The 12,165-nt window shown below is 39.6% G+C and overlaps 1 protein-coding gene and 1 long non-coding RNA gene across 3 annotated transcripts in view; one reads left to right on the top strand and one right to left on the bottom strand.

The window, feature by feature from the left end:
- LOC116045153 overlaps positions 1–12,165 on the bottom strand; it is an 810,130-nt gene that overhangs the window by 326,179 nt on the left and 471,786 nt on the right. The window lies entirely within an intron of this gene.
- The window catches only part of il11ra (interleukin 11 receptor, alpha), a 55,717-nt gene that overhangs the window by 35,821 nt on the left and 7,731 nt on the right, over positions 1–12,165 (top strand). For both annotated transcript variants that reach the window (XM_035991241.1, XM_031292665.2), the window contains exons 2-4: positions 3,452–3,548; positions 8,390–8,456; positions 11,266–11,432. In XM_035991241.1, coding sequence (XP_035847134.1) covers positions 3,452–3,548; positions 8,390–8,456; positions 11,266–11,432 — 331 coding nt within the window. The remainder of the gene's footprint in view (positions 1–3,451; positions 3,549–8,389; positions 8,457–11,265; positions 11,433–12,165) is intronic.

The raw sequence follows: 12,165 nt of genomic DNA, 5'->3' as shown, positions 1-12,165 counted from the left end.
ATTTTCTTTGTGAATGAATAATGTATACCTAGAGATTGGCATGGGGTACTTTCCATAAGATCATCTCTCAATGCAAATCGAACCAGCTATTAGGCTAACTGAAATAAAACCATGCCAATCTCTAGGTATGGTGAAGGGTATGTGATGATGTCGGGCTATTTTAATTCCAAAGGCCAAGGGAACTTTATCAGGATGCATAGAATCCTGGATCCATGAAATAACTGGCCTTTAAAAATAAAAATCTGCCTGCCTCTATGGGAATTTAACATAGGGGTGTACTTACCTGTATTTTAAGGAAGAACATTTATTTATTTACGATACATTATTCATTCACAAAGAAAATTGGTGTTCTCAAAGGTTGGATTTTTCCTATTTTTTTTCACTTAAGGTATTAAGATCAATTTCCAAAAGATGATTTTTTAATTTTTTTTATTCCTCTTTTCAGTCAACTTTAGCATGGGTTCCTATACTCATGAGCAGCACTGTATACCTGACTATTGCACATTCCCTCCACATTGTTGCACATCCTGCACTAAACCATACATCCTTTATTATTTATTATTATAACATTTATTTTGTTAATGTATGCACAACCACCAAGGCAATTTCCTTGTGTTATTTACTTGGCAATACATCCTATTCTGATTCTGAACAAGCGTATTAGAGTGCAACACACTGAACTGGTTCATTGTTTCCCTTTTTCTTGTATCCTTGTTTCTTTTCCAGTCTTTCAGATTTTCACTTTCTATGTTTTACTGTTTAAAAAAAAAAAAAAAAAAAACATTTATCTTTGGTATACATCATCCGAGTGTTGCTGTGGTCACAGATTGGGGCTTTAAAAGTCCCATTTACAGTACAACGTATTTATAACTACATTTGTCACTTTGTTTTTCCATTAGGTTTGAAGGCTCCAGAGATATTTGTATGCTTATTCTAGAAAATGGGCAAAGTTCTTTAATAATCTATCCGTACAGTGTGTTTGATATTTTGTTGCACTGCACACTAACGTATGTGGAGCTTGTGGACATATCATTTAATTCCTCTATATCTCACTCTCCTCAATGACAAGAAACTCTAATGAAGCATGAGGAAATCACATTGCTCCCACTCTCCAGGGCGGAGTTGTGGTGTGAAGCAAACGCTTTCGTCAGTCTTCTTTTCATATAGACGGTTTCACTGGAATTGCATTGCTAGGCAACAGATTAGGTCCATGTTCGCTTCCTGTCAGCTGACGTCATCCATGAACTGGGACACATTTAAAAATGTTTATGTTTAAAACTGTGTGAAATGGTCTGTTAGGGGTCTGTTGCTTGTGCTTCTATGGATCACTCACTGCTGTGTTATGACCCCCGGCTTCAGTCACATCCCATTTGAACAGGAAATGCATTTTATGGGCCTTCAATCTCCCTCTCTCGCTGTGGAGGGGCCGACTAAAGTGTTGATGAGTTTTTCACGTGCAAAGAAGTGGCACCAGACATATGATAAGCGTGTTTGTTTTGGGCTTAGTAGCTCACAAACACCTACACCACGTAGTCGTTCACTCTTTATCACATTCACAGAGCCTTTTTTAGTGTCTCTCTCTCCCGCCTGAGGATAAAATGATCAGCAGCACCACATCACACTCTCATAACTCCATGACGCATGACAGTGTCATTGTTATATGCTGTAATGTCCAGAATGTTTTCTTCCATTCAGTCCAACTGAAAGCATACTGTATGTTTTTGTCTTTCTGCCACGCTCTCTTAATTACATGCACCGCACTCAGGAATTATGTATATTCAATATTGTAATTGTTTCATGATGTCTGTGCATACAATGTTATGGTCGAAATGTCTTCTCTGTCTACTTGGATAGATATATAGACGTGCATACAGCCAATCAAATCATCATCACATATTTGCATAAAGCAGTTGAATGACATGTATGTCCTGTTGATCAGTACCTGAAATGCAAGGGGCACGCTCTGAAAAGAGCATCAGATTGTTAAGGTCTGTATTACTCAGTGAATTTATGATTTTAGTTTAAATCCCGTTTTGTGTGCCGAATCCATGTTCACGACATGACATTTTGTAACCGCTGATAAGAAGGCGCAGCGCCGTACAATTTACAAATCCAGCAGCTCTATTTCACAGCTGTAGTCTGATTCTTGTCTTTTGACTGCTGTTTCTTATTAACGTTGCCACCATCTGTCTGATACACGTGGTTGACACAGTGCCGTTTGCGTTAGTCCTTTCGGGTTTCGGTGTTTTTTTTTTTTTGTTTTTTTCTGAGCGAGGTTTACACCTGGATGTTAACCTTTCAGCCAGCGGTCCATTCATGTTTTCATGCGTCCGTTGATGCAGCGCCTCCAGGCAGTCGTCCCGCATTCCGCACATGATTCCGCACCGGCGCAAACATTGGCTGAACATTAAGAGACACACAGACAAATTTGTGTGTGAATTTTCCTCATAGTAAGTGCTAGATTCGCAGGAATCACTGAAATGATGCGCAATACCCACTATCCCACACTGAAATCCCGGCCCTGATCATGCCGTTTTTATAAATGTGTCAATACGTAGTAAAATCAGCCTCAGCTGTACTGTGTGTTTAGTGCGATTTAGCATGCTGATGTTACCATTTAGCTCAAAGCACCGCTGTGCCTAAACACAGACTCACAGAGTTACTTGACCTGTCAAACTCCATACCAGTATAGCTTAATGTTATTAAAATTGAAATGAAATGAAATGAGAGCGAGATAAAGTCTTTTTCATGTATGACACACACATCCTGCTCACCATAGTACCACCAGGCCATAGTATAATTCTAAACAAATACATTTGTTTAGAATACAATACATTTTTTACTTTTTCTACGCTACTGGCTTCTACTTTTTGCAGTGTGTACATCTTGGTTAAATTATAAAGAAAATGTGTTGAGTTCACTTACGGTACAAAACTGCTTAATGGATTTGTTCTCTAGCACAAATGGACCTGAAACTTTATTTCCCAGAGATTCTGGTAAAGCCAGTGGAAACAAAAAGTCATGTCCAACATAGTTTCTCTGTTTTTTTATGAGAAACGATTTTCACTAGCCAGAAATAGAGGTGACCAATTGTCTTGTTGTCTTTGCCTTATAGGACTTTATGTAACATAGAATTTTCAATAATAAGGGAAAGGCGGACATAGCCTGATTTGTGAAGTGATTACCTGCAACATGTTGCCAAACAATTTAAACATTGGTATGTAGTTGCTTTGGTGAGAAAATTGATGAAAGAAATGTGACATTTCTGGCTGTTTTTCACATGCATTTTCCTTTCATACCCATTTGCTTGTACAAAATGGACTCAGAATGATGATGATGATGCTGTTGCTGATGTTGTTGACGCTTACTGCCAAACCTCTTAGGCTTAAAAAAAAATCCCTAATCATTATACCTCCTCCTTTCCCACCTCCCCCTCTCTCTGTCTTTCTAGATGCCAGGCCTTTTGTCCAGTCCTGTGTGTCTGACAGTCATCTGTTTTTTGTCTTGGTCGCTGCGTCCCAGTCGTGCTCAGATTCGGACTGATGAAGGTAACACATGCACACGTATGCATGCACACCAAGCCGAAAGACATTTTCCCAAGGACATCTTTAAAGCACACACATAGAAACACACATTCTGTTAAGGATCAGGCATGGATTCTTTTGTGAACTATTTTGGGCACTCTTGACTTATCTTGACTTAAAGTACGTGTGGGATCTGAAGCATCTGCAGAAGAAAGAAGGAAAGAAACCCTTCCAAAAAACACCTTTTCCAAGCACAATCTTCTTCTTTTTGTTGAAACTTTGTTCATTGTTCAATTGTTTTCTCTCTGCCCAATTTTTGATGTCCAGCGTTATTTTTTTTTTAAATTTATAGTTGAATTGAAATTCATGTTTGTTTTTTTGATTAGCACTCTGCAAACAAGAATTGTATTGTTGAAGCATATTTTGTTTTGCCTCACACAGCGCTTAAGGGATCTGTCTGGCATTAAGAAATTGGCTCTTCTTTCTTTTTTTTTCTTTCTTTAAAAGACAGTTTTTCCCTCTTCCCTTCTTTCTGTCTCTTTTTGTACCTCTATTACTGTATCTCTTTCTAAAATCAGATAAATTCACCGCTACATTCACCCTTGGCCCTTCAGGTGAAACTGTCCAGGTTTCCCTTCCCAAATAATTTAACACTATGGCAGCTTCGGAGTCCTTTTTGTTTGGAAAGTACTAAGTTTCATCCAGCTTGCAATTTCTTTGTTCACCCTGCCATCTGATTTTAATGTCAGGAGAAGCTTGCAGCCTTCCTGTGTGTGTGTGTGTGTGTGTGTGTGTGTGTGTGTGTGTGTGTGTGTGTGTGTGTGTGTGTGTGTGTGTGTGTGTGTGTGTGTGTGTGTGTGTGTGTGTGTGTGTGTGTGTGTGTGTGTGTGTGTGTGTGTGTGTGTGTGTGTGTGTGTGCGCGCACCTAGGCCCTCTTGCCAGAGGCAGAATCAGATATGAGTGGAACGCTGCGGGTTTGGGGAATAATGTACTTCACTGCCAATAAAACATGAATACACACATTCAGACCAGCCAACTCTTTGCACTGCACCAAGGCCCCAGGTAATACACACACTCACAGAGGGAGGGTGTGTGTGTGTGTGTGTGTGTGTGTCTGTATTTTTGGTGGTTAAAGGGAAAAAGAAAATCTGGTTAAAACTGGGGAGAGGGGCATTGAATAAAAAGATTGAGATAGGGGTAAAAGATTGACACAGAGGGGAGAAATAATTAAGAAAAGAGACAGAGGAAGATTTTGATGATGTGGTGTAATATAGATACATTTAAGGAGAAATTCAATCTTTAAGGAATTTGATCTACTGCAGTTGCGTGGTTGTGTCAACCATAGATATGTTTGATATCTTGAATTTAAAAGTGCAGTTGTCAAAACGCAAGAGCCACAATTTAAATGTGTGTTTGACTGTTAATTATATAGGGAACAGTGTCTTCCTAACAAACTACAGAAAATTGAAGTTTTGTCAGCAACTGCTGTTTTCACCGGCTATAATGACAACTGTTGCTGGGAAACTTTAGGTCATTTTGGGGGTTAGCGAAACAACACCAATATTCTTGACCTTTTCTTGGTTAATTCGAGGGGCTGTTATCGGTAGATATCACTAGTAGATGTCACTTTTGAATGTCTAAATTATGAATTTGAATATTACGCAGTTTTGTCAAGTATACCTCCAATGTGATGTAATTAACATGTATGTCAAGCAAGTTTAGACTAGAAGTTGACTTTTCTCTGACTATTTAAAAAAGTGTATTGTGATACGGTATGCTTGGCACAATCCCATCTTGTTTAAAACTACATGAACCACAAATGGCGCTTTTTTTCTGAAATAGTTCAGCCCTACATTAAATGATTATAACCAACATGTTTGGTGGGCTCACTTTTGGTTTCACTTCCCGATAAGTAGTTTTAAATAATCTGGCTCAGCTGGAGTGTGTGAGCGTGTGTCTGCTCTCTTTGCACTATTTCCCTGATCTCAGCCATTAACTTGCTGACTAAAATGGCATCGTGATTGATAACAGTAGTGGACAGAACTTTGAAAATACGAAACTAAATGAGTTTCCTTTTACATAGAGAATAATCATGAAGAACAAGGTGTGTATGTCCTATATAGATTTGATATCTACAAGTATTTTGTGTCTTTCTAATGTCACACAGCTTTGCTTACAGTAGCCCATACATTAGCGCTGTCTTGGTAGCTCAGATTTATTAACCATGCCATGTGTTGTTTATGATAAATAGTTTCCCATACACAGCGCGGCCGAATGAAGAGGCTTTCATTTGCTTATTTACAAAAAGAAAACTCTCACTAGGTTTCATTGTCCTCGTTTCTGCATGTCTCCTCCACTCAAAAATGTAAATGTAGCCACAAAATCACTGTGGAGCACATTGCTGCTCATTTCCCCAGCTGTTTCATTTTGCACAGCCGCTAAAACAACAGTAGAAAAATGAGCTTTAGGTGTGAGTGAAAACCAAGTATTGAAAAGGCCCTCAGTTTAGCCTCCAACTATGTGTAAAAAGGTAATTTTGGATTAACTTAGTTGGTCCCTGAAGGGCACATTAGGTTATTGCAGCAGGGCAAACTAACATAAATATACCAATACAGCAAATTACATAACAACATCCACTAAAAGCTTCTACTCCTTCACCTGCTGTTATGCTTCGTGATATGCCTGTCAAACTTGTGACATGAAGAGAGGTTTGTTTCAAAAATGAAGGAGAAAAACAAAATGCAAACCTGGGACAAATTGTTTGTTACTGAGGGAGGAGAGGCCAGCAGGGAGTGTGCATGCCTGAGTGATTGAGGTTGAGAATTAATGAAGATGTGTGCGTGGCAGACTGGCAGTCAAAGTGATGTTTTCCCACTCCAGATCTACTGTAAATGCCAGCTTTCATATTATGGAGCCAAGCTAAACAGGCACACACATACTGCAGATAGAGCATCTACTTGGCAAATGACTTGTCACCACAAATATTTGTTCAGGTATACACTGCACTTATTGCTTTAAATCTACACTGCCTTTCAATTTTGCATGATGGAAAGTAACAGTTTATCAGCTTGTATCTCATCCTTAAAGTTATTGATACAAATGATTCTACTTCAGTTCATAAAGGGCTCCCCACACTAAACTGACTGTACTTGGCCTCTCAGCTTTTTCTTACATATTTAGACACATTAAGGGGAGATACTGCAGGTGAATAGGGTAAAACATTTTAACTAACAGATATCAACATGAAACAACATGAACACCCCATTTGATTACTTACATTAAAGCTATAGTGCGTAGTTTCCGTCGCCCCGATGAGGAATTCTAAGTAATGACAACACTGTCGGCGCGTCCACATGATACAAGCCTTCTGTGATCGCGCACCGCCTCCACCCCTCCTCTACGCAGTTGCTAGTACCCGAGAAGGACACGGAGGATTAAAAAAACATTAAGGACTCTTCAGAAGAGGTCATTATTTTCACTCGAGTTTCTGCACGCGAAAGTCGCCGGACGACACCAGTTTCTGAACATAGCCATACTGATACAGAGAGAGTTGTGTGGAGCTGATAGTCTTAATTAGCTTTGTAGCAACTCATTTGGCAATGGCTTGAATGTAACCGATGTTCATTAATATCAAAAAGTTACGCACTAAAGCTGTAAGACAATTATTTTTGTATTAAAAGTTTTCTGAAATTTTGGGGTTAGTTTTTTTTCCCCAATGGTCTGACAGAAGACATGGTGTTATGAAAGCAAACTAGCCTAAAAACTCCAAATTGAAAAATTATGTTTTTGCCTGTAGTGTCTCCCCTTAATGGATACTTATAAAACTGGGTAACTGTGGCGTTATGTTACTGAAAGATCTCTGAGACTACTTGGCTACATCACATCTGCTGGCACATTAAATGGTCAGTTTACCATGCACAACATATAACTTTGGTTGTATATGCCCAGGTTTGGAGAGACCATGTCTGAAATGTGTGCTGCCATCCCAGTTCTATTCTTTGTTTGTGCTGCTACAATAGTTCCAATAAAAATTGTGAACATCGAGGTTTCTGTAGGTATGGTGAACAATGATGACATTGTTTCTGTTGAGTTTTTCAAATTTTGTAATGATTTGAGCACCCCATTGTACAAGGGTGGAGACAGAAATCTCAGAGATGGATATCTCAAAACCGCAACAGATTAAAAAAAAAAAAAAAAAAAGCTATTTGCATGGCTAGATGCCACTACAGGTGATTTTGGGCAGGAATAAGTAAAAAGAAAGAAACTTGCATCCTGTGTCCAACAATAGCCACCTCTGTCCAAAGGTTCAGGTTTGTGAAGTTAGGGCTGGGAGCACAGGGCGATGTTGAATCTTAAGACAATAAGCAGTTGTCCAAATCAACAGAAATCGGTGTTGTTACTCAGCACTAGTAACTTTTCCCATTACAAACGCAGGCTGTTTTGAATGTTAATATCAAAAAATGTTTTCTAAATGGATTTTCAGAGTTAAAGTCTATATCTGTATCTTGTTCTTAATATCTTCTTCAAATGCTTAACTGCTTCTTCTCTGTCTATTATTGAAGATATCTTAAAGTGGATTTGCTGCTACAGAGTAATATTGTTTTAATTGTGATAAACTTCCAGAAAAATTAAACACAAGAGCAGCTTTGTACTGTGTGCCGAAGTCTCCTCCGCCTAGTGTCTGCAGGGGCCCAAACCTTGTATGGTCATGTTATTGTGATACTGTTGACTCTATTACTGTAAATGGTGGCACTTAAATCACATTGATACAGACAATGGAGACACACGGTATGTCAGATTGTGCACGTGCTCTGAGAGCGACAACAGTGTGCTTTTAATAGTTTATGTGATGTCTGTGTTTGCAGTGTCAGGTGTGCAGTATGGACGCTTGGAGTCAAATGTGACCCTGGCATGCGGGAAGTCACAAATCAGGTAAGAAAAAAGACTATTTCCTGTGTGCCTTGAAGTTGTGTTTCTTTGTCTTCTAATGACAAAGAGATATTTTCAGCTCAGTCAAATGGGAGTTGGAACGTTTTTCTTTTTTTCAATAATCCAAAACGGCTATAGTATAGCGGCTACATTTATTCAAGAGTCGTACAGGAACCAATTCATCAGAAAAGTTGCGGTGACATCCATTTGTATAACCATAGACTGGAATGCATTAATCAGCCATCTAACTATATTCATATACGCAATAATGCATATTTGTTTAGCTTTGACTGAAAGGTAACAGACAAAAATAGCATAGTAACCCTTCTGTTTTAATGGTGATCTCATCGTCAACATTTTTGTTTTCAAGGCAACCGAAGATAACTTATCGTGATACAAAGGGTTGAACAGTGCCTGCATTGCTAAAGCAGGTGCAAAAAGGCTAAATTATCTGATCTGAGAGAGAGCCAATGTGTGCCATCTTTTCAAAGAAAAGTCAGTAAACAGAAAAGTAAAAAATACACAGAAGATGTTATACATAAAACTGAAGTGTATTGTCAAATCCCATGAAAAAGAAAAACCTGACAGCTAATTGATCCTGCTAACAGGTATTGCCGGTGTAGCCAAAGCTTGACATATCTTATTCCTATAGACGTTTTATTGTTGTCCAAAACGTATTATTATTAAAGGTTGGTTGTAGTCTCTTGGGATTTGTTGACAGTGAGGAAAACCTACAGAATAATACCAAATGTAATCATGTAATCAATGTATCATTTCATTGCATCATTGCACTGTTATTGTTGCGCTTGTTGTCACTGCACAGAATTTGTTTATTTTTTTGTTTTTTAGTAATGTTTAACTATATGCACTGTGTGACACCATGTTGTGTTTTACACACCATTATGGTCATATTATTGTTTGTTATATTGTATTTGTATAATGTTGTATATGTTGTTTCGTATGGCTGCAGCATGGCTTAAAGGACACTTCCGGCGTAAAATGAACCTAGGGGTTAATAACATATGTGAACCGAGTCAAACGTTCTCTGGGACATGTTTTCATGCTTATCGAATGCGTCTCTAGCTTTTAACAAGCTACCGCAAAACCGGTGGTTAGCTGCTAACGCTAGCTTTCGGGGCAGAGGGTAAATCAGTATTTTCTACCACTAACAAGGCTCAAAATAGCACCACACTTAAACGGTAGCATAATGTCCCTACATGCAAACCGAAGCATTGAGAATTTTGTAAGTGTACAGACAGTTTATTAAAAAGATAGATTATAAAGACAGTAGCGTTTGTGTTTACATTCGGCCGCCATCTTAGCAAATAGCTTGTTAAAAGCTAGAGACACATTCGATTAGCATGAAAACATGTCCCAGAGAACGTTCGACTCGGTACGCATATGTTATTAACCCCTAGGTTCATTTTACGCCGAAATTGTCCTTTAAGTGCCCAAGACAAATTTCCCACCTTGTGGGACAATAAAGTTAATCTTGTTCTTGATCTTTAAAAGAAAGTTGTAACTAGGCCTGTCACGATAACAAATTTTGCTGGACGATAAATTGTCCCAGAAATTATTGCGATAAACGATAATATTGTCGTTCTGAGACCATTTTCATCTAATATAATGATAATGACATAATAATGCAGGTACACCTTTTCAAAGATCAATAAACTTTTATTTCTGAAGAATATTTAACACTGGAACTGGAAGACATTTTAAATATCCACAATATGTCTTTGATCTCCTTTAGTATGTCGTCTTTCACGCTGTTGTACAGTTGTGGAATTGCCGTTTGTGACACGTATGTTCTCCCAGGCAATTCGTACTGGCTGTCAAATGTTTGCAGCATTAGTCGAGTGTTTGTGATAGACTACATACTCTGTACTGCATTTAACAATTATTTATTAAACACTAAATATTAAATTTAAATAATACATTATATCTACCTATTTCTATGTGACTATCTGCCACATGGCGAGTAAATGTTTGTACCAAAATAGTTCTGTTTTTCAGTCTTCATTTTGGCGAAGGTGCAGCTATACTTTCTTCTGCTCCTCTGCAGGTCGGAGCTTCGCGGGGGGGGGCGACACACACGCACGCACGCACGCACACACACAAACAGACGCCAGCCACCACGTCACTTCTGTTTACTGATAGCTAGCGTTTACCTTAGGCTAATTTATTAGCTAGTAAGTGGCGATTTTTGACAAGCAGGTAACAGAGTCTCAGTTCACCGTCCGGGAGCCTCTGACACACTGACAGCTGTAGGCTTGTACCGGTTAATGTTCTGTGCATTGTCGGACACATGCAGCCACTTTCCTGAAACCGCTTGCAAGACTGACAAGTCCACAGCGGCATTTATGTCCGTGCCTGTCTCCACCGCCTCCACCTGCAGGTTGTCAACTGCGTGGTTTGGAATGAAAGGGAGAAAACCGGACGCCGAGTAACAAGGCGGATATCGCTCATATACGTCTTCTTTTTTTGACGGCGCCTTAACGGCAAAGTGCTCTCTCTCTCTCTCCGCCAGGAGTCCCGCCTCCACACAAAGACCATGCGACTCCTCGTTACGCTAAGGAACCGAGAGTGGTCCTCCAGTCTCTTTGGGAGAGAGAGAGAGAGAGAGTTTTATCGTGCGATTAATTGATTTATTGACTATCGCGACAGGCCTAGTTGTAACATGCAGACGTAGGTATTTGATGACTATGATAATTCCATGAAAGATTTTTAGTCGTGGGTTGAGTGTTATGCTCACAGGTTAGTGATGAAGGTCCTCACAAGCATAACTAAACTCTGATTTGTTCCCGACCAGGATACCTGTTGCGTGGCATCTCAACCACAGCTCAGTGTTGCCATGGCACAAAGTGACATCAGATGGAACCTTGGTGCTGCTGCACGTCGACCACTCAGCGCAGGGCAACTACAGCTGCTATGACAACCGGGGGCTCCTCCTCCACTCTGTCAAACTCAGACTGGGCCGTAAGTGTTGTTGTGACTTGTCCAGGCTTATAGCGCCTAATTTAGGAGTTTAACAGCTCTGCTCTACTTTTAGTCTCTCGCCATGGGACTGCACCTTTAAAGACAAAGACTCTTTGCAGCAGGAACATGGCTACGTCCCTTGTGTTTTACACAGCATCCCAGTCTCTCACAGTTAATTTCAGTCTTTGGATAATTCAGCATAAAAGCATAAAATAAGTTTCTCCTACTCGCACATTCCCATCTCTCTCTTGAGTTTGCCTCAACATATTTCCCTCTATGTTTCTCTGTCATCTGACAATTTCTTTCTCTCTCTCTCTCCCCCTTTTTTAATGAATGAGATTATATTGTAAACATTTGATTCATGCTGCTCTCTGGCTACAACAAGACATCTTATTACAACAGTGATGATCAGAACAGCGCTACTGGTCCTCAGGAAACGGGTCTTATCGGCCGTCACATAGACAAAGCCCTCCGCTTCCTGTAACTGTCTCAAAAAGGAAACGGCTTCCTATGTAGGCTTCCGTTTGACGGACAGGGAGTTTTCCATGGTCCTGGCCAAACCTCTCCTGAAATATTTTGGTTCATGATAGGGACACCATAGCACAGAGCTGTTCACTTTAGCCCTGAGGACAAAACAGAGAAACATTTCAAATATAACATCTAACAGGATCCTTGGAAAAAAACAAACTCCCTCTCTGTTCTGAAAATAAACTGTCTTCTGACTCCCGTTTCC

This window comes from Sander lucioperca, chromosome 14 (genome assembly GCF_008315115.2).
Source record: "Sander lucioperca isolate FBNREF2018 chromosome 14, SLUC_FBN_1.2, whole genome shotgun sequence".
Lineage (NCBI taxonomy): Eukaryota > Metazoa > Chordata > Actinopteri > Perciformes > Percidae > Sander > Sander lucioperca.
Note: the sequence above shows the minus strand (reverse complement) of the source record. Positions and strands in the feature narration are given on the sequence as shown.